Source organism: Phalangium opilio, unplaced genomic scaffold, assembly GCF_054372755.1.
Source record: "Phalangium opilio isolate 3A_F unplaced genomic scaffold, DU_Popi_V2 ptg000106l_1, whole genome shotgun sequence".
In the NCBI taxonomy this organism is placed as follows: domain Eukaryota; kingdom Metazoa; phylum Arthropoda; class Arachnida; order Opiliones; family Phalangiidae; genus Phalangium; species Phalangium opilio.
Genome location: NW_028324208.1, coordinates 3,598,293 through 3,622,639, shown reverse-complemented (window position 1 = coordinate 3,622,639; position 24,347 = coordinate 3,598,293). Strand labels below are relative to the sequence as shown.

General features: G+C 33.4%; 1 protein-coding gene across 1 annotated transcript; it reads left to right on the top strand.

The window, feature by feature from the left end:
* The first annotated feature begins 14,822 nt into the window (after positions 1 to 14,822).
* Positions 14,823 to 15,590, top strand: LOC149624230 (uncharacterized). Its single transcript, XM_089852257.1, has one exon. It carries the CDS (start codon positions 14,823 to 14,825, stop codon positions 15,588 to 15,590), a length of 768 nt encoding a protein of 255 aa, XP_089708383.1.
* The last annotated feature ends 8,757 nt before the right edge of the window (positions 15,591 to 24,347 follow it).

Genomic DNA, 24,347 nt, shown 5'->3' with positions numbered 1-24,347 from the left:
TCTTCAAGTTAAATGTTTTATAGCTGAGATAGCACTAGGGATAATACTAGCCAGTAACATTGGCCAAAAGGCTCCGCCTGATTGATTAATCATCAACTGACGCTTCTTACTTAATGGCAAAGACTTTGAGCCAATAGCCTTATAACTCTCCTGTGACGTTTTAAATGATTTTTTAGTTTGGAGGTCAAAGGTATCCCGCCGTGTGTAATGTTAAAACAAATATTACAAAGCGTCTTTAATTGATCTTTGCTACTGTTTTTTAGAATGTGTTTTCTTTGAATTTTATTGCTTCGTTTAAGCAAAGTTAGGTAGGGGTATTTCTTACGAAGTGAGACCGGCAGCATCATTGTGTTAAATAGATTAAAAATGCACCGTCACTCTTTCTTAATCGTCGATAAATACGTACATATTTCCATCTGGAGGGAGGACATTTGTTCTAACTCGTAGACATTCATCCGTGGCTTGATGACAGTCAATCAAAATGTACGAGTTCGGCTTTTCAGTAGCAATGGCGTAGGCCTTCACTAGAAACTGACTTTTTCTAGGAAAAACTTGCCTACTTAAAAATTGTATTGGCGATGAATCCCTGGGACATTTGAATATTAAAATATAAACGCAATTTAGGCAAATCAATCTGAACTCTTTATTTTTACTAAATAAGCTCTGTGTAATTAAAATTATGCTGGTATTATAGTGGTGTCTGCCCTTAATAAACATATCAGCTATTTCTTTACTATTACCACACTCTGAAGCTAAATCATCCAACACCAGGAGGTTATTTTGATTTCTATTCCAAAATTCTTCGTTATTCGGAGGTAACCCTTCCATAAATTCTATTTCAGGGATTTCCCTTTTCAGATCATCAAATTTATTTTGGTAAAATGAATAGCAATAAACTATCCGATCTGGTTTTGGACTAATCATGCATGTTATATATCTTAATAAATTAAAAACCCACGATGATTTACCACACATGCTAGAGCCTGCGCATAACATCTGAAAGGGCGCTACAAATTTTATTCGACACGCCATGGTTAATAAATGTAATTAAAATGACACAAAGAATTCAACACTCGAATATTTTATTGCTCAGTTCGAATTGTATATATTTTGAGTAACATTTTTTCCACCTTTCGAATACGATCTTTAAACCTTAGCGCATCGTAAAGGGCGTAATTACGTCTATCTTCGATAGGTATTTCAAACACAGTTACATTTGGTGAAAAATGTACATTCGTTTTAGATCTACTCATCCTGAGTTGTCTCTGTTAAGTAACCATATGCAAATGTATTAAAACCCTTAACTACGCGCTTCTTAAATGTATATCCAAATGTCTTTTCCATTTTTTTATTTATTATTGTTGCCGTATATTTATCTCTACGTACATTAAAAGGAACGGCTACTTTAATTCTTTTCGACTGACTATGAATACTTTCAAATATGGAGTCCAAATTTACAATATTTTCATTTATTCGATTTTGAAGACTTAAGCCCTTTACTTTCACGATAGTTTTGTTGTCTGTAGTTTTCAGGGCGTAACTTTTTGGAGCATTGCAAACAAATTCTAAAATTGATTCCTCTCCCAGTTCGTTTACCCAACACCCCAAGTTAATACCGGTGGGGGGTATGTAGTCCCCCTCTTTTGCAACAAAGATTACGCTATCAGTATCCATATAAAGTACACGCTCATTCAACTTTGCAAGTGTTTCATAAAGAGTTAATCTACCATAACATGAAACAAAGCTGGCAACATATGGGTTCCCCTTATAATATGTGGGTTGAAACTCATCCTTAAAACTATACGTTAACAAACATAGCTCTTCGTTTAGGGGCCTTAAATCTATAAGTTCTTTTGTGTCGTCTACTAAAATGCCAATTAGATCTTTATAATCATCTATTATGATAGACTTTGGTTTGTTAGTATTTAATCCAAATTTTCCCCATAGTGAGTTCAAACAAATTTTTGAGATTGCTCTCATAGCAGGGTTTTTAGTTACCTCATCCATTTCGATTTTGATTCCTTCAGTCTCATAAATTGAATCTAAATATTCCCTCTTTTCTTCGAAGGTTTTAACTGAGGAGGGGAACCCAAGTTGGCCTGCTTAATCTTTAAAAATTTATTTACGTAACCACCGAAAAGTCCGTCGCTTACACCTTTTTCATATTTGAAAGTTTCTTTATAATGATGCACTTCTGATATTTTTAAAAGTTTGTAACCCATTTCCATAGCTTTATAAATTTCTGGGGTACACCACACGCCCGAAATTGACCTTTCACCATCGCTATGACTACAAAGTTCAGTATTTTCTTCGATTACACAAGATTTACATAAAGGAAAATACAATCGCCCATTATGTCTGTAGGGTAATACAGGAATGTACAGACCATATGGGGGTAACAATGTCGCCGACATGATTCCAAAATAAGCGTCTTTCCGATAATCAAAATTGAATTGAATCACCTCAGGGAAATGCTTCGGGTAAATACCATATTTATTTTGACTAGGGTATAAAGACATAATGTCAAAATATAAAATACGTTCATTTTTACTTGGATCTGCTTTATAGTATAACTTTAGGGGTTCGCATCTTCCTCCATAAAGCGCTGATCTTGATAAGATAGGGTCACACACTTCGACTGAATTACAAAATTCCCTAAAATCTGAATTTTCAGCCATCAGTTTATCGTAATCACATTCCCACATAGTAATGATCTCAGCCCTAGGATGAAGCTCTTTAATGTATTGTATTCTATCAAGTCCTTTTTCGTAAATAACTTTATTGGTTTCCTTAACTACGCTATTCCACTCACTTCCTTTGTAACACTTTTTACACGCGTGATATAAACAGCCCATGAATTCTAAAATTATTTCCGGGTCACTACAATAACCATCAACTGCATATGGTCCAATTTTCTTTTCTCCTGATGCTGACATTACAGTTTGAATCTCGACGTTTCTTTCCTTACTTACCCATGCCATCCATTTTATGGCTTTCTTGCTCTGGTTACCTGAACCACGGAATCCAGGGTTTGGAACGACACCAAGGGTATTCTTCTGTATGTATGTGTGAAGATACACCGAAGTACAAGCTCCAGCTATGGTTATCGCACCGCAATTCATTGGGTCTAAACCCGTTACTGTTTTGAAATGGTTACGAAAACAGTCTACACCCTTCTGAAGGACTTGGACATCAGCCACGCAATATTCTTGTAACTCTAACATGGCATTATAAACGGGTTGTTTTGACTTTTCACTATACCACTTTTCAAAAGCTATGTTATCATCTTTTTTCATAAACTCTGGCTGAAAATAAGATTTATCGGGAATTTTTCCACAATAATCTAAATTGTTTTTGTTTAAAAAGATATATGGGAAAAACTGCTTGCAGGTTGAACCCAACTGAAATGTGTCCGAAAAAGCCCTTAATGGTATAGCCAGAAAGGAAAAACTACATATAAATTTTAAATTTTGGTTTTTAACAAACATTGCTAGCAGTTTTGCTCCATCGAATATAATTTCTATTTTTCCATAATTATGGATTAACCATTGTAAAATGAAAAACCCGTCATAGGCTCTCATGTTATGAGCAACAATAGTAACATTTTCAAACCTAGGTTTGGTTACTCTACGTCTTTTGTTGTCTCTTGTAAAAACAATTTTTTCATCTACTTGGGTTAGGTATTGCATAAATTTGTCTACGCAATCTAGTCCTCTAAAAATGTTATAATCGTAAACATTTTCCTCTATTTGCATAGCAGAAACTAGAAGTATTGGGGTATGAAGGGAATTATATACTTTACATTCGGTATCGAAATAACAATAAGTTGTTTCCTTATACTTTTTAGTAAGGGGTTGGACATAACAAAGCCTAGGCGGGTGTTCAATTTTACATTTTGGGCATACTTTACTACATTTGTGGTTTTTTTCAATTTCCTCGCAGCAAATTTTGCATCGTTTTACTTTTTCACAAATTTTATTAGTTCTATGTATCTGGAAGCATTCGGGACCTTTAAAATACCTATTACAATCTGGACATTTCACGACGTCCAAGGATGGGCTCTCGTGGAATGTCTCAGAGTAACATCGCCAACATTTTGTGGGTTCATTATAACATTTATGATTTGAGGCCCTAAATACATTACTAAATGTTACTAAGCATTTGTTACAATAAGAAACACATCCGAACATGGCTGCTAAACTTTTAATAACATGCATATGTGTATCTACAAGCAGAAGGAAAATTTTTTTTTCAGCGTAAATTTCACCTTCATAAATTTTCTTAAAATTATTTTCAGCGCTAAACACTATAATTTGGTATTCGGGTTCTAAGATTTTTTGAAAAGCCGAAATCTGTTCTATACTAACGGGTCCTACCGGTAAGTTAGCTTCATGGTGAAGTTTTAGGGCCTCTTCCCTCTGTAGCGGTCTGTTAGGTGCCTGTATTCTACGGTATCGGTTATAGTCGAAACCAGATCTATCTTGTTTTTGTTGTTTTAAATAGGTTAAGTCCGCAACCATTTTTCCGCACACTATGCTTCGAGCTACGCAAAGATCGTCATCGTTTAAAATTGGTAAAAAAGTCCTCCCGTTTTTCATGTAATGTTCTAGTGATAACATCGATCTATTTCTGACTGATTTTCTACCCGATATTGGAATATCAGTTTTTAGAAAAATTGCATCAATTCTAATATCACCGTCTAAAATGAAATAACGATTTGATTGACTAACTTGACTTATAGCACCAAAAATCCTATCAACTGTCAGTTCGTTCAACGCCATAAATCTTAAATTTATGGCATTTTCCAGCTGGTCACTTCTAACACAAAACCTGACTCTGTTGTAGTCTCTACCCGCGTTCAATTTTTCATATAGTTCCGTCACACATATTTTATCAAGGTTTTTAAAGATAATTTTGTATTCGTAGGATGAACAGTTAAATTTCCTAGATCTGGCTACATTTACTTTAACTAATTCATAAAAGTTTTCTGCTCTAAAAATAGAAAGGTCTAGTGGTTCATCATCAGACATTTTACTACTTCAACGTAACCTTCTTCAAAATGCTCGATATTAGTTCTACTACTTCCGGTATATCGACGGCTTTCAAATCCAGTTGCTTCTCGCGCGCTTGGCCCCTATATTTCGTTATTAGACAACCCTTTTCTTTTATTTTCTCGATTTCCAACATCCCAGGCAAACAGGAACTTTGCGGTAACTTATTCAGAGATGCTAATTTCAAAACCTTAACTAAGTCGTCTACTATTTCAATGGGTATGCATACCCCCGATTTAAGGGGTATTCTGAGTAGAGCGTACTTTCTTATGTCTACGTATAATTTATTATTAAACTTGCATAGTTTAACTCCTATTTGTTCGGATTGACTAAACTGTAGTTGAAGAGTCTCCCAAGGGTTGCTGCTTTGAGCCTAGATAACATAAAACTATGGGGTAGTAAGAAAAAGTACCAAAAATATATATTTATATATATTACTTACCATTTTGAAGAAATTATTAATTTTAGCGGGGAGATTAAGCGAAAGCAATGAGGATATTTTGTAGTTTGCGGGGCGGTGGGTGCGGTATTTATATTGTTCAGACTTCTTAAAGGGAGTGTAAAAGGTAATTTATGTAGTTTATCATGCCTACCGCTTTTGTACGTGAAAGCAGGGGAAAATTGGCGCTACATACTTAAACGAATAGAGAAATAAAACTTAACAACAATACCTTTAAATAAAATTAAAATTTCTTGGAACTCAAGCCTTAGAAACAATGACGTTTTAGTTAATTCGAAGTTCTGGCATAGAAGGATTTTTCTTGGAATTATGACTCAACGCAACAATTAACTTTGAAGTCTAATGAGCCTTATATATGCTTTACTATACTTAAACTACCTTTGCCAAAAAATCTAATATCACCTCCGTCATACATTGTATAAATAGTAGTTATTGGAAAAATAGACTTATAGTTTCACACTCAAAGATCACAGGTAACATTAGGTCGATTGGTAGCGTATTGGCTGCTAAATATGGAATTCGAAAGATCCTGGTTCGATTCCAGTTATCGGTAAGTAACCTTTCAATCGACCTAATGTTACTTTTGGCGAATATTTTTATCTAATTAACAATAGGTATTTAAGGGGAAATTTAAAACTTAAGGGCACATACAACATTCAGTTATTAACTTTAAAGCATCTCTTCATATATTTAAAATCAATATGGAATCTCGGTCACCCATGTCTTTGAGATCCATGGCCATTAGAGCCATGGTAGTAACAATGGAATTCGTTTTAGCTAATACGGAGCAAACCTTTAATGATATTAAGAAAACAATTCCACGCCAACTATGGGGAGTATCTGAACAGGTATTTTGGAAAGCAGCTATTGGTGAACGAGGGAACCTGGGCGAAGAGGATCTATACCCCGAAGAAATGCCAAATTGGCTTTGGATCACAGAATCAGAAATTGAATTCGAAGTGGATAATCGCTTGACTTTTGCTCAATTTCAAGCTACGCAAGGGAATAGAGTTACCATCCCTTTCTTTTTATTGGATGGGTACCACCACATAGAATATGACTATTTTTTAAAAACATGGAGAAAAGGTGAATGGAAATGCCAACGTAGAGTTTGCAGAGACTGTTTTGTCTTTTTTAGCGATATGGACGAACCAAATACGAAATATCTAGCGGTAAAAACTCATACAGTAGTGCATCGAGACGACATGATAGTAGAAGTAATTTGGGACGTTCAGAAAAGTTTCTGTAGTAATTGCATAAAAAAACCTTTATTTAATATGTATAGTGAGGAATTTTGTTCGCATAATACCGGCTGGCATACTATTAGCAATCGTAGATCATTTACATTTAGAGACCAAGAAGAGGTAACTCATACTAAAGTGGCTCGTGTATCTTTTTCACATTAATTTTTTTTTTACGGAAATGAATAATAAGTATTGTAAATTGTAGTATAATAAACTTAAATTCTCAGTCAGATATATTGTTTTCATTTCTAGAGAAAAGGGTTTTACATCTCGCATTCCTAGCGAAAGGGTTTTACAGCTACCATTTCTAGTTTACAGGATGATATGACTTTTGTTTCATAAGAAAAGGGTTGGATTTTCTGCCGTTTGAGACAACTAAATAGATGAAGTTCTATACGCATTGCTAATTTAACTGAAGAGGAGGAGGAGTTCGTTTATTTTTCGTTCATTACCCATTTTTGTCATGTATATATATATCTTATTTTGGTGGCTAACACCCTGTCACGTTTATAACTTATAACGATAGTTCACTTTTAGAATATTTTTCTTGAAATTTATTAAAGTGCACATTTCAAAAACTAGGCACCCCAAAACTAATTTAAATATAGCAAAACATGTTACCTTTCAATGTGAATATATGTATTCCTTATTTAAGTTGATGATCACAAAAACAAACGTGGTTTTTACTCGAAAATTACACGCTTGAAACCACTATATCCACACAAATTATATTGTTCACTCGTACTTTAAATCATTTTCATCAAAAACTTTAAACCAAGTTGAAAACTAAAAGCCTTTTTTTTTAAAAAAAATTTGACCATTTTTCTATTGAAATTTTAGATAACTTGGTAAGACCTCTAAATGACCGTCTTTAACTGATTTCTAAGAATCTCCCGATTCCAAGAAGTGCTTGTAACAGTAAAATCACGTGCTATAAACGTTCTAGTACACAATTTGTAATTGGTTAGTTTTTTAAACCTTCTACCCAGATGGTTAAGTCAGCCAATAAGCTTAGCACTTCTTAATACAAACATAGGTCTTTCGATTTATATTTTATATAGCTGACTTGTAATATTCCATAAGAACAGGACGTGACTTTGTAAATATCGCCTTCGTTCTATGCCATTAGAAAATGCTTACAACGTAGACCCTCAAAAAAAATCTAACTTTAACAATAGAAGTTTGTAACAAATAGTCCCAATATAATAATAAAAACGTATGTATCATTAGAATAAAACTTAAGGCAAATATGACGTCATTCGTCGAACTGTTATAATAGACGTCATTCGTCGAACAGTTATAATATAGGCGCATTGATTGGTTGAATTAGATATGACGTCATTCGTATTACTCTTTTTTGGAGATCACCTGAACTTTGAGGAAAAACTATATTAGGTAGGAACTCAACGTCGAAATCGTCATTTCTTAACCGCTTTAAAATGAACCAAGTTCACAATATTTCGGAGAAAGTAGAAGTTTGGGTTGGTAATGTCACGACCCCAAAGGTATATTTTAGACGTACCGACACTCGTGTACAAATATCATTAAAGAAACACGTTTGGTCTAATATTTGGGAGTTTTCCAACGAAATCGACGCTTTCTTCAAAGGAAATTCGCCGAGGTTTTCCGTCTGGCTACATCCAACTACTACCAATTTAAAGCTAGAATGCTTCGTAAACCGGAAAGGTCATATATTTGACATTAGAAAATACACAAGAGGATGTCGAGAAAAATTCAGCATTTTGTACGCTACAAGCGGGGGCATTTCCTTTAACCAATCTAGTTGGGATTATTTGAAAAAAATTAAAGCCCTCATAGACTTAGAGCTACACGAAAAAACAAGAGCCGTTGAAACTATGACTGAAGCGATTCTGAAAAACGTAACGGAAATCTTATTGGAGATGACCCAATGCTGCGACAATACCTCTTGCCAAAACAAAATAGCCCACGATATTATGTGCGAGTCCGAAGAAACTGACTGGAACGAAAGGGTCGAAAAAAACCTAGCGAAAGCTTTAAAAGTAATTAACTACGATAATGTCATTGAAAACTTTCGCAAAGATTTTGGTACTAATTTACCTATTTATGAACCATTTCTTTACAACTACATTGTAAACGATGTAAATGATTTAAAAACTAAACTGATATATATTTGAAGGCATTGAATAAAACGTATTATAGTCAGTTCGTGTTGTTGAATAAATAATACCTATTACTGATTAGTCACACGTAAGGTATGAAAACAGAAAGGTTAAGGTTTGATGATACCGAGGGAAAACACCTCTTTATTCTTTAAAAGGACAGTCTCAGGATAAAAAACTAAAGGGATAGTCTCAGTATAAAATACGAAAGGGATAGTCTCAGTATAAAATCTCAGTAAATAGTAAGAATTTAACAATAGAATTTTTCCTGGAATTGAATAGTACGAAACTAGCGCCGCGCGCGGAGTTAAAATGGGGGAAGGAACTCGCGGCGCGGGGAACTCGCGAAGATTCACCGCGGCGGCGGCGGCGAACAATTCAAACCATTGAAACATGCTAATTTTAGTTCCCACGCTCCTAATTTATACCTCTACCGTGGTACGAAGTGGGGCCCTATACTACTATCAAATAGGCGCATGTCAGTCAATTTACAGAAGTGTGATTCTTGAATTAATATTTTAATGAATAGGAAAATAAATTAATTGATACATCAATGTCCAGCTTTTATTTAAAAACAAAAATCATTCAGCTTGAATTGAGTCAACATGTACCAAATCTTAGAGTCATTTACATTTTAATAAAACATGAATTAAGCATATTGAAAAATGGGGGGGGGGGGGGTTCAAAACTATATTGAAAAATTGGAAGATTTCTATTTACATAACTATATTGAAAAATTGGAAGATTTCTATTTACATAACTATATTGAAAAATTGGGGGTTTTCATAACTATAGTGAAAAATTGGGAGATTTCTATTTTCGTAACTATACAGAAAAATTGGGGATTTTCATAACTATATTGAAATATTGGGGGGGGTTTTCATAACTATATTGAAAAATTGGGAGATTTTCATAACTATTTTGGAAAATGGGGAAAAATCACTATTGGTAAATTTCCTAGAGATGGAAGAAATATTTGTTTAGATAAAATATTTTTACATTAAAATTGTGGGACGTCGCATTTCAGACTTAAAGTTCAGATAACGTACGTCTATATCACTTAAAAAGACTAGGTATTTTCGGCGCATTTCAGATAAAGTTCAAATAAAGTACCTCTATATCACTTAAAAAGATAAAGTATTTTTGGCGCATTTCAGATTTACAGTTCACATAAAAGAACCTCTATATCACTTAAAAAGACTAGGTATTTTCAAAAAAAGGCTTAAAGTAAACCACTCTAATCACCTGGCAAAAAGTTGATACACGTTTCACTAATTCTTTGTTCTCAATAGTCTCTTATCACGTAGATATTTTTAGTTCACAGTTTAAAATAGTTGATGTTATCTAATTTAAGGAAGTCTTAAACTGTCAAACCTCGTTTAAAAGTTCTTAAGCATTGAGCGTAGGATTATTATGTTTAAGCCTATGAATTCTTTTTTATCTGTGGCATTAGGAATTTCAACCTCATTTCATTTGTTTACTCTAGATTCACACACTCAGATTTTGAAGGTGATACATTAATGGTTTCAGGTGTCATTTTCGTAGTTTTCTCGACTTCCACAGACTTTAATTCTAGAGCTGATTTTTTTTGATTGAGCATCAAAAACTATATCACACGTTTCACTACTATTCTTTAAATTGGCTCCACAACTTTCAGGAACAATTTCCAGGCTTCAAGTAGTTGGAGAAACCAGTGGTTTAGGTACTTCAGAAATGAACTTTTCAGGAACAATTTCCAGGCTCGAATTAGTTGGAGAAACCAGTGATTTAGGTACTTCGGAAATGAACTTTTCAGGAACAATTTCCAGACTCGAAGTAGTTGGAGAAAGTGATGTTTCAGGTACTTGAGAAATGATTAAATCAATTTCATCTTCAGAGTAGCAAGGAAGAATTTTGGAGCACACTCGTTTCGGTGTTGTTGAAGATGTGGTAGATGGCAACTCTGAATGCTGACGTTTTACTGGTGAAGCACAAACAGGGCTTTGATTGCTTGGCTGGCGCCACAATGAATTATTTGGAGATCTTGTTGGTGACAAATATATTGGTCTAGGCGCAGGTCCATACCCTTTACGACTAAAAATTATTATATAAAATAAACTGTTCTGCCGGAGACTCTGAATGTTTTAACATAATCCATCTCCTTATGTCTTCTGGCCACAAACTCTTTTTCCCTATAACAGCCTCCATTTCTAATAGTGGGTGTTTAAATATTTTTGGGCTAGTTGAAGTTGAGTCAGATGACGCTATTGATACCAATAACTGATATAAAACCAAATATAATTCTCACGTTAACTATAATCATTCATTTGAAGTTGCATTTAACGTACCTTTCGGAAGACCAAGAATCAAACAATATGACTATATGAGGTTAAATGACATCAAATTCCCTTCTAACAAACTCAATTTCAACATGGATAAATAATATACCCATGGATTAAATAACTCGACATTCAATAGTTTACAATTACGTTTCGGCTTATATGGGGCGCCAAACCGGACAAAATTCGTCGAAATAACTGGTGTATATTAGTCGAAATGTGATATATATTAGTCGAAATGTGATATATAGTATTCGAAATCTTATATATACAGGGTGTTTCTGGAAAGTCTGGCACAAATTAACAGGCATGTTCCTTGGGTCAAAAGGAGTCCGAAAGGTCCGATGAGGTTTTGGGGTAAAGCGCTCCGTTGCGACGTTACGGGCTCTCAAAAGTAGGCCGAAAAACAAGGAGATTTTGCAGAATTATAGCACTAGTATTGTGGTTTTGACCCAATTGTTTTCGATTATTGAGCATAAGGCAATGATCGAAATAAGTTCAAACCTAGTGGAAGACAACGAACGTGTTAAACGGCCAAAAGCGTTAATCCCTTTGTTTTTATTAACGATTGTAATTAAAGGTATGGAAAGTAGCTCAGATATCGGTTACTTGTTTGTTCAGATGTACTGGTAACTGACCAGTCTTTTAATCTTTATTTGAATTAGACACATTACTTTTACAATAATTCGAATGAACCCCATTACTTTTACAATATTAATTCGAATGAACCCCTTAACCTTTACAATAATGTGAATGAACCCCTTATGTTTTACAATAATTCGAATGAACCCCTTAAATTTTACAATAAATCGAATCGAACCCATTAATTTTACAATAATTTGAATCGAACCCATTAATTTTACAATAATTCGAATCGAACCCATTACATTTACAATAATTCGAATTGAACCCATTACATTTACAATAATTCGAATTTCCCCCTGCTGTGTTGGTCTAAACATTAGGGTAGTTTTCAACGTCAGAAGTTGTAGGTTTTTTACAGACGGCTTAAATGTGTGTATTTTAACGTGCTTCATGGCGTACGCGCGCAAGTTTGCGTTGATGGTGCCCATTTTGAACAATTTTTGTAGAACAATGTAATTGGGTTTCATTCGAATTATTGTAAAAGTAATAGGGTTCGATTCGAATTATTGTAAAAGTAATAGGGTTCGATTCGAATTATTGTAAAAGTAATGGGGTTCATTAGAAATATTGTAAATGTAATGGGGTTCATTCGAATTATTGTAAATGTAATGGGGTTCATTCGAATTATTGTAAATGTAATGGGGTTCATTCGAATTATTGTAAATGTAATGGGGTTCATTCGAATTACTGTAAATGTAATGGGGTTCATTCGAATTATTGTAAATGTAATAGGGTTCATTCGAATTATTGTAAATGTAATGGGTTCATTCGAATTATTGTAAATGTAATAGGGTTCATTCGAATTATTGTAAATGTAATGGGTTCATTCGAATTATTGTAAATGTAATGGGTTCATTCGAATTATTGTAAATGTAATGGGTTCGATTAGAATTATTGTAAATGTAATGGGTTCGATTAGAATTATTGTAAATGTAATGGGTTCGATTCGAATTATTGTAAAATTAATGGATTCGATTCGATTTATTGTAAAATTTAAGGGGTTCATTAGAATTATTGTAAATGTAATGGGTTCATTCGAATTATTGTAAATGTAATGGGTTCGATTCGAATTATTGTAAAATTAATGGATTCGATTCGATTTATTGTAAAATTTAAGGGGTTCATTCGAATTATTGTAAAATTAATGGATTCGATTCGATTTATTGTAAAATTTAAGGGGTTCATTCGAATTATTGTAAAATTAATGGATTCGATTCGATTTATTGTAAAATTTAAGGGGTTCATTCGAATTATTGTAAAACTTAAGGGGTTCATGAGAATTATTGTAAAGGTTAAGGCGTTCATTCGAATTAATATTGTAAAAGTAATGGGGTTCATTCGAATTATTGTAAAAGTAATGTGTCTAATTCAAATAAAGAATAAAGGACTGGTCAGTTACCAGTACATCTGAACAAACAAGTAACCGATATCTGAGCTACTTTCTTTACCTTTAATTACAATCATTAATAAAAACAAAGGGATTAACGCTTTTGGCCGTTTAACACGTTCACGGTCTTCCACTAGGTTTGAACTTATTTCGATCATTGCCTTATGCTCAATAATCGAAAACAATTGGGTCAAAACCACAATACTAGTGCTATAATTCTGCAAAATCTCCTTGTTTTTCGGCCTACTTTTGAGAGCCCGTAACGTCGCAACGGAGCGCTTTACCCCAAAACGTCATAGGACCTTTCGGACTCCTTTTGACCCAAGGAACATGCCTGTTAATTTGTGCCAGACTTTCCAGAAACACCCTGTATATTAGTCGAAATCTGATATATATTAGTCGAAATCTGATAAATATTAGTCGAAGAGTGATATATATTAGTCGAAATCTGATATATATTAGTTGAAATCTGATATATATTAGTCGAAGAGTGATATATATATAGTCGAAGAGTGATACATATTAGTCGAAAAGCGATATATATTAGTCGAAAAGTGATATATTAGTCGAAAGTTGGTGGTCAAGAGTGACACTTGTTCAATCTCCGGGTGGGATTGTGGGGGTCAACAGATAGAGGGGAAGGTAAAATTGAATCGTGGAAAATGTTTTGTTAGCTCGTCCCAGTCTTCTGTTCTTTAAAATAGCAGAAAGTCACTATATTGGTATATCTTAGAACAAAATTATTCAAAATGAAGTCTGTATTTTTTAGATTAGGTTTAGTTATCATTGTTTTCCGTTTACAATGTAATTGTAACGAAGTTGAGAACTACATTCGTGAATTAAGACACGCTTACGAGCAATGTTTGCGACACCGTTATTCAATGAATATTAATGTTGTTGAAATAAATCATCGTAGGCTACAAGGCCACTGCAGAGTTTTGGAAGCAATTTTAACCTCTGTTCAACGTAATCCCGATCCAAATGGCGTCCTTCTTAACTTAGTTCAAGAAGTATATAACGGATTTGCTTCTTTGGTTAACGAAATGGAGGATATTATAAACACTAGGGAGGAAGTAGAAGAACCTTACATTTTCCCTGTTTTGCGAGAATGCACTGTAGGAAGGCCGCGATATCAATTAACTATTGAGCAGATAGAATTTTGTCGAAGTACACTCGGTTTGTCGTGGGTGAGAGTAGCGTCATTTCTTGGAGTAACAGTTCGAACACTTCAGCGACACCGTTCTTATCTTGGCCTGGAAAGTGAAAATTACGAACCTATAACAGATGCCCAACTTGACCAATTTATTACAAATATATTAAATAATAATCCCATCATTGGAGAAACGTACGTTATTGGTGCCTTGCGAAGCTCGAGATTAAGAGTGCAACGATGGAGAGTGAGAGAGCGACTAAATATATTAGACCCTGTGGGAAGAGCTCTCAGACGACGAAATCTTATCCCAAGACGAAGATACAATGTTCAAGGAGCTAATGCTCTATGGTAAGTGAAACCCTCAAGTCGTAGACGCGAAAATATGGATTGAGGGCATCCTGATAAGATTTTATTTACAGGCATATGGATTCAAACCATAAATTAATAGCTTGGAGACTCGTGTTTCACGGATGCATCAACGGATACAGCAGATACTTAATTTATTTGCAACTCTTCTCTAACAACAGAGCGAGCAGTGTTTTGGGTCTTTTTGAAAAGGGCTTCAGGTCTTATGGATTGCCTCTAAGGGTTCGAGGAGACAAGGGCATGGAGAACATTGAAGTTGCTAGATTTATGTTGAATAATCGTGGCTTGGATAGAGGTAGCTTTATAACAGGTCTATCTGTGCATAACCAACGTATAGAACGGCTTTGGCGTGAAGTAAATCGTCTAGTGTCATCCTATTTTAAAGGCATTTTCCGGTTTATGCAAGATGAAGGCTACCTTGATGCCGACAATGAAATGCACTTATACGCGTTACATTTGGTATTCTTACCAAGAATTCGAAAATCGTGTAGATCGCTGACCGAAGCTTGGAACCACCATTCCTTAAGCACTGAAAATTCTTACTCGCCTATTCAACTTTGGTGTATGTCAACCATGAATGAATTAGACATTCAAAATGCTGATTTTGAATACGTTAACGACCCTTTGTTATACGGCGTGGATGAGATTTCCAGCATTCCCGTTGAAAGTGACAACAATGTTATTGTTGACGAGTGTGCTTTTTATCCTGGTGATGCAATTCATGGAGAACTTCTGAATTCCATTGATCTCACTTCCGATGATGGAAATCATGGAATAAATATTTACTTACGAATATTAGATTTTTTACGTAGTCGAGAATTTTGACACAACTGAAGAAGATCAATAATATGTTTATTTTAACTCACTGTTACAAAAAATGTTTTAATGCCAATTCAGACTTTTGAAAGGCGGGATTAATCGGAAGAATAAAAAATATTGTAATAGCAAAAAAATACGTAAACTCTTTCAAAGTAAGGGGATCTAGAGGAATGAAAAATGGGATGAAGAGACGCTTATCTCCTACTCCCTGTCTTTTGCTCTTTTGCCTATTAAAGTAAAAGTTCGCGTAACATAACATTATATCTTAAAATAAAGGATTTTTTTTAAATACAAAAAGAAAAGTATAAACAAAATTATCTCTTGAAACAAAATAATTAGCATTTAATTAATCTTAAAAACGAGGTCTACTACGCCGCGATTGGTTTAGTGAGGTCTGCTAAATCGAACCTCTTATCCCTTACCTCTCTTAGCCTGTGAGAATTCAACCAATCCTGTTGGGGTTAAGTGTTTCGATTTAACTGACGCCACAAAACCAACGGCAGCGTAGTAGTCCTCGTTTTTGAGACTAATTAAAAGCTAATTATTTTTAAATGAGAGATCATTTTTTTATATTTTTCCTTTCATATTTATAAAAAGGCCCTTCTTGTAAGGTATAATGGTAGGCTACCTGAACTTTTCCTTTAACATTTGACGAACTAGAGGAGGGTACAATTTTTTTTATCCGTCACTGTTAGTGCTTGATGTTCCAGCTTACCAAGAGTTAAAAAGAATGAAACAAATTTTGAATTTAATTATCTTAGAAGAATTTAAATTTTTTGAAATCAAGCAGTGTTGCTAAAAGCAAAGTCCATTCTGTCTTGGAAAGACTCGTAAGTCTAGTGAATTACTGGCAAGCTCAGTTTAAGAGCGCAAGTGCTTGTTGTTGGAACACGGGTGACCTTGTTTTTAGCCTCAGTAGTGTTATTTTCGGAATGAATAAAGCCTATTGACGGACGCCACCTATGACGTTATTGCATTCACTACTACCTAACTTACGCTGATCCTGCCCATTATTGTTACGAGCCATGATGTGAAAATGAAATATTTAACGCTATTTACGAGTGCAAAACTGCAAGTGTACTTTTCGCCGAACAACCGAAATATTTTTAGGCTACCGTGGGAAAAAGGAACGATTTCAGTTTTCGATTGATATATATATTAGTTTTCGATTGATATATATATTAGTTTTCGACTGATATATATATATATCAGTTTTTGACTGATATATATCACATTTCGACTAATATATATCATATTTCGACTAATATATATCACATTTCAACTGATATATATCACATTTCGACTAATATATATCATATTTCGACTAATATATATCACATTTCAACTGATATATATCTGATTTCGACTAATATATATCATATTTCGACTAATATATATCACATTTCAACTGATATATATCTGATTTCGACTAATATATATCAGATTTCGACTAATAAATATCACATTTCGACTAATATAAATCAGATTTCGACTAATATATATCAGATTTCGACCAAAATATCACTTTTCGACTGTTAGATAAATCATTTTTCGACTAATATATATATATATCACTTTTCGACTAATAAATATCACTTTTTGACGAATATATATCACTTTTCGACTAATATATATCACTTTTCGACAAATATATATCACTTTTCGACTAATATATATCACTTTTTGTTAATAAAAATCATATTTCGACTAATATATAGCAGAGTTCGACTGATGTATATCAATAATATGTACGAATTTTGTCCGGTTTGGCGCCCCATAGGCTTAGATTCAATTTATCGAGTTACCATTAATTCAGTTCTTTTTAACATTAGTTTCAATATCAAAATTAGTTAAATCCTCAAGTTAGTCCTTATTACCGTTAATTTTTAGTTCTATTTAACATTAGATTGACTATAAATATTAATTCTCACATACCGAGGCAACATTCATGATTAATCACAATTAAGTATCTCAAACCAATAACCACTTTGTCAACGTGACCAACCAAGGCTTAACTACGCCAATTTTTTTCAACAAGCCTGATAACCGAGGCTTAGGTACACTTATATTTTAAGTAAATAGCACACTCACTAAACATTGCAGATCATTCGTAACTAATAATTACGTGGGCCCTTGCATACCCTTTCAATTTCAGAAATATATGTTTAACCCACTTTTTAAAAGAAAAGAAACGAAACCTTGGGCACTGCCATTCCAAGTGACTGCCAACTAACACTTTTTGCGACTCTAGTTCCAGCAATAATGAAAAGGTTATTTTTTCACAACAATTTATTTCCACCCCCACCCCGATAAAAAAGGGTGAAGCGCCACCTAATAGAGATATGTTACTGATCTTTAAAAATTCACATATCATTAAACATATTTTCCAAAAATAATAACAATTAACATTATTTGTTAATTAGTTTCCGTTCTGAAAAAAATAACCAGCAGTTCAAAGGTTTGAAACTTGTTAATATTACTTTTATTTTAAAATGAAATGTGAAAATTTTCAAATATAAGAATCTTCTGACAACTAGAACGTTCATGCTTCAAGTTGATATATAATTAGTATACTTTCGAACTTTCAAACTTTATCATTAGTTTTGGCTAAAATATTCCCGTGTCTTTGACTTTGTGCTCCGCTTTTAGAAATATTCTTAGTAGTCTTTGTATCATAAGGTTGCTTTTAGAAATATTCTTAAAAGTCTTTGTATCATAAGGTTGCTTTTAGAAATATTCTTAAAAGTCTTTGTATCATAAGGTTTTTAAATATTTCAAAACTACACTAGTCTTAACTGGTTAATTTTGTTTAAAAGTTCTTTCTTTAAGGCAGACTAAATTTGTCAGCCATTTTTTATCGATTTGTATTGATAAAATAACCTCAAATCATTAACTTAACAAAACGTTTGCGTTAATTATATATATAGATTTTCAAAGTTTCAAAAGTTGAAATGCTACGTTTAACTCTCATTTTTGGAAATAACTTTCTTCAACATTCTAGCTGCCTAAAATATTATATCAACATATGACCCATGGAGGGCAATATTTCACTTGTTGCTATTCATTGATCTGAGCTGCAACGTGAAAATTCACTACTGCTTGTGGTTTTGAAAGTCACTCCAATCATTATATTTATTTCTTCAGACCTATCACTATCAATTATAGTCACTACTTCAATTTCTGCCGTTTCCACAATATTCTGAGTGTTTGAGCCTATATTTCAAGTTTCAGGAACATAGCCTGTATCAGAAGTACCAGACGCATTCAAAGGGTCTGAATCTTCAAAAAATTAATAAAAACTATTAGTCTTTTTTATGTAAAATACCAAGTAGAGAGGCATTCATCTACCTTGGACTATCGTTTTCGAAGGGTAAAATATTTTGGGTATTTCAAAAATGGTGGATTCCTCTTCACTATTACTAGACAAGGCTATTTTTTGGGGAAAAGATAAACAAATAAATATATATATATATAAAATTAATTTTTAGTAATGTTTTGTTATCAGTCTGCCTAAGCACACCTTAATAGGAGTTTTGTTGCAACGATTCGAAACACTGAATGGTGTTGGGATATATAGCAGCGTCCACCGTCTTAGGATGTGTAGTTGTGGCATTTTCCATAGTGTCAATCATCTTCAGAAACGTAGCGGAGGCATTTTCCATTGTGTCAATAGTCTTAGGATATGTAGCTGACCCGTTTTCCATTGTGCCAATTGTTTCAGAATATGTAGTAGAGCTGCTTCCTATATTTCCAATTGTCTTATTTATATCTTCAGAGTTTGAAGTTGTTGGCCTATGTGTTGTGAAAGTAAATGCTCTTGCAATATCAAGGCCCTCACGTGAAAATGGTAATGGGCGAGGCGTCATATCAGGTGCTTGGTTATCCCTTGAAAAATTTATTGCTGCATTTCTAATGACCTGCTGTGCCGAATTCAGATTTGAATTTCGTGTTTGGTGCTCCATTTCAGATGTTTGGTTATCCCTTGAAGAATAGTTCGTTGTGATTCTAGAAGCATGTCGTTCAAAAGATGTTTGGTTAACCCTTGACAAACGGGTCTTGTTTCTGGAAGCACGTCGTTCTAAAGATGTTTGGTTAACATTTGAAGAATGACTTGTTGTGATTTTAGAAACGCGCCGATCTAAAGGTGAATATTGTCGTACGCGCCGTTCAAAAGGTGAATATTGTCGTCTTCTAAATTGAATTTAAAACTTTTGGGGCACTCATATTATTCTTGTAACAATTAGTTGATGTATGTCCAGATATTAAGCAAATTGAACAATAATTTTGGTGGGGTAAATTAATTTGGATTCTACCCTCTCTGAATGAAACGGAAACATTTAATCGATCTTACAGTTCAAAGCCAACCGTCATTGGGTCTTTAGCAGATAACGAAACTAGGACCAGTATTTTAATTTCTTTTGAATCTTCATAAACACTTATATTAACATCTGTTGTCCCCAAAATTTCATCTCCAAAATCTTGACTAGAATGACTTATTGGTTGGTAACAGAAATTTTTCCATACGGTAGTGGATATCACAGTGCATTTAATTTGTGGGTTAATTAACACCACACACTTTGTGTGATTGATGTAAAATTCAGCATTTGGGTTACTTATTCTAAAAACATTTTACCGTGAAAAACTGAGACATTTTAATAAAGGTTAGATAGACTTACCCCCGAGATATAGACGCCATTTTGATTTTCACAAGATTATTAAATAAATGTTGATTAACATTTCTTTTGAATCTTCATAAACACTCTTGGTAACAGAAATTTTTCCATACGGTAGTAGATATCACGGTGTATTTAATTTGAGGGTTAATTAACACCGAAAACTTTGTGTGATTGATGTAAAATTCAGCATTTAGGTAACTTAAAAGACTGATAACTGATAATTACGTGGCGCAATTACGGGTTCGACAACGTGACCAACCAACACGAAGTTTCTCAACAACGACATAACCGAGACGACTATTAAATAAATTTTCATTAATTCTCACGTTAACAATTCAACAATTAGTGTTAACAACTCCGATTTTTTAAAAGCCGTTCAAACCGACCCCGTCCGTCCGACCGATTGGACCCGCCGACGCCTAGATAACCCAGGCTTAGGTAACCTAAATTTTAGGTAGACATTAGGTATGGTCCCATTTCTCCCAATTCTGTGTTTCCCAAAATAAATTTTTATCCCAAACTTTCCGATTCCCAGTTCTCCCAATCTTATATTTCCCAATCGGAATTTTTATCCCAAACTATTCAATTCTCATTTCTCCCAATAGAATGGTTACGTCTAATATTTTATGCTGCAAAGGGTTGCTTTCAAAACGACTTTGATTATTTTTAATGCGAATAGGCAAATAGGTTAGGTTAGGTTATGTTAGTAATATTTTATAAATCATTAAACTATGGTACGCCTTTTCCAAAATATTGACGTTTAGCTTCATTGACTTCTCAAATAATATGCCTTTTCCAAAACATTACTGTTATGATAGGTTAGGTTAGGTTTGGTTAGGTTAGGTTAGTAATATTTTATAAATCATTAAACTATGGTACGCCTTTTCCAAAATATTGACGTTTAGCTTCATTGACTTCTCAAATAATATACCTTTTCCAAAACATTACTGTTATGATAGGTTAGGTTTGGTTAGGTTAGGTTAGGTTAGGTTAGGTTAGGTTAGGTTAGGTTTGGTTAGGTTTGGTTAGGTTTGGTTAGTAATATTTTATAAATCATTAAACTATGGTACGCCTTTTCCAAAATATTAACGTTTAGCTTCATTGACTTCTCAAATAATATGCCTTTTCCAAAACATTGCTGTTATGATAGGTTTGGTTAGGTTAGGTTAGTAATATTTTATAAATCATTAAACTATGGTACGCCTTTTCCAAAATATTGACGTTTAGCTTCATTGACTTCTCAAATAATATGCCTTTTCCAAAACATTACTGTTATGATAGGTTAGGTTTGGTTAGGTTAGGTTAGGTTAGGTTAGGTTTGGTTAGGTTTGGTTAGGTGTGGTTAGTAATATTTTATAAATCATTAAACTATGGTACGCCTTTTCCAAAATATAAACGTTTAGCTTCATTGACTTCTCAAATAATATGCCTTTTCCAAAACATTACTGTTATGATAGGTTAGGTTTGGTTAGGTTAGGTTAGTAATATTTTATAAATCATTAAACTATGGTACGCCTTTTCCAAAATATTGACGTTTAGCTTCATTGACTTCTCAAATAATATGCCTTTTCCAAAACATTACTGTTATGATAGGTTAGGTTTGGTTATGTTAGGTTAGGTTAGGTTAGTAATATTTTATAAATCATTAAACTATGGTACACCTTTTCCAAAATATTGACGTTTAGCTTCATTGACTTCTCAAATAATATGCCTTTTCCAAAACATTACTGTTATGATAGGTTAGGTTTGGTTAGGTTAGGTTAGTAATATTTTATAAATCATTAAACTATGGTACGCCTTTTCCAAAATATTGACGTTTAGCTTCATTGACTTCTCAAATAATATGCATTTTCCAAAACATTACTGTTATGATAGGTTAGGTTTGGTTATGTTAGGTTAGGTTAGGTTAGTAATATTTTATAAATCATTAAACTATAGTACGCCTTTTCCAAAATATTAATGTTTAGCTTCATTTACTTCTCAAATAATATGCCTTTTTCAAAACATTACTGTTATGTTAGGTTAGGTTAGGTTAAATAATTATCCTGCCAATGTAAAATATATCATTGTTAATAAAACAAAAAAATTCTCTTTGAACTTATTAACATATGTTTTATGCTGAATTGGGACAAAAGAAATTGGGGGAAAAGGCATAGAGTTGGGTCAAATGGGATTGGGAGATATGGGAATTGGGAGAAACGGTTTGGGTTAAATGGGAGTAAATCAGACATTACACTCACTGACCATTGAAGATCATTCGTAACTGATAATTACGTGGTGCGATTAAACTATACCAACTTCCTCAATCGAGTAACTGATAATTACGTGTCGCGATTAAACTATACTAACTTCCTCAATCCGGTAACTGATAATGACGACAGTGACGTGTCCCAATTAAACTATACTAATTTCCTCAATCGGTTAATTTTAATTTTAAACTTAGACTATATCATCATTTATAAAATTATCACTAATCTAGCATTAATTTGGGGTCTTAGACTCATCGCTTAACTAACTGGCTTTGACTCTTTATAAACACGTACCAGAGATGCCAGATTGAAAACCTTGAACCCGCCAAAATGAAATTGGAAACAAGCCCAAAAAAACCGCCAATCGGTATTTCGAAAAGAAGCCCAAAAAACGGACTAAAATAGTATAATATTAATTAAATTAAAGTATAATATAATATAATATTAATTTAATTAAACTATAATATAATATTAATTAAATTAAAGTATAATATAATATAATATTAATTAAATTAAAGTATAATATAATATAATATTAATTAAATTAAAGTATAATATAATATAATATTAATTAAATTAAAGTATAATATAATATAATATTAATTTAATTAAAGTATAATATAATATAATATTAATTTAATTAAAGTATAATATAATATTAATTAAATTAAAATATAATATTAATTAAATTAAAATATAATATTAATTAAATTAAAGTATAATATTAAATAAATTAAAGTATCATATTAATTAAATTAAAGTATAATATTAGCAGACGAGTTTTCAAGAGACGATATCATTGGTTAACTCATGGTGAACTTTGCCTGCTAATTCGTTTCTCTCTACATTCAAGACTGATTAGGTTTTAGGAAAAGAACTCTAAGCTTCAGACGTGACTTTGAGGCCGACTTAACGTCATATTAACGTGGCAGAGGGCGATTATTAAATTTCTCTCTCTTAGCGCGAAACGCGCTTAGACTCGAGATGGATTTGTCTCTACCAGCTCTTATCTTATAAAAGCAATTGTACTTTACAAGAAACGGTGGCGCAGTTCTAGCGTGCCGGGTTTCCGAACCGTAGCGTTAACGTTGGTACGTTCGAGTCCCCTATGGGATTTGTAAATTTGCGAAATAAAATAATATAAAATTTAGCTACCCTAAATCCATCTGTTAGCGTTTTAGAGCATTATTTATGAATTATGAATAAATTTGAATAAATTAACGCGAAAATAGGCGGGGATAGGGCGGGGTTAAGACGCCCAACCAGCCGTAATATAGGATGTAATGGGGAGAAAAGGGGGTAATATAGGGGGAAAGGCACTAAAAAGGGGGTAACTGGGGGTAAAAGAGGAGGAAAAGGGGGAAAAAGTGGGGGTCAAAGGGGTAAAAGTGGGGGTAGTAAATCATCGGTATAAATGCATTACTTTTTAACGCCATCTATTGCGGTAAAAAGTAAAAATTAACAGGGGATGCGTCTCAGATTTGGTGTATTTTAAGGTTATTTTCTATAATTATTAAAGATAAGATTAGGGAATTTTCGGATCCTGTTTGGGACCTGTATCTTCAATAAAAAAAAATAGTGGAGATTGTCATGGCACCTAAAATTTCAAAAGTGCAAATTGCGTTTCTTGTTATATTATTACGAGAGTATAAGCAATGCCTTTTGAAATGTTTTCCCAACTATAATTTTAAAGCCAAACACCACTACGTTTTTGAACACTACCCAGAACTTATTCTTCGTTATGGACCGCTTATACGTCTTTGGACGCTTCGATTTGAGAGCAAGCACCACGTCTACAAGAAGTTTGCCCAGAATAACAAGAACTTTCTGAACATAAC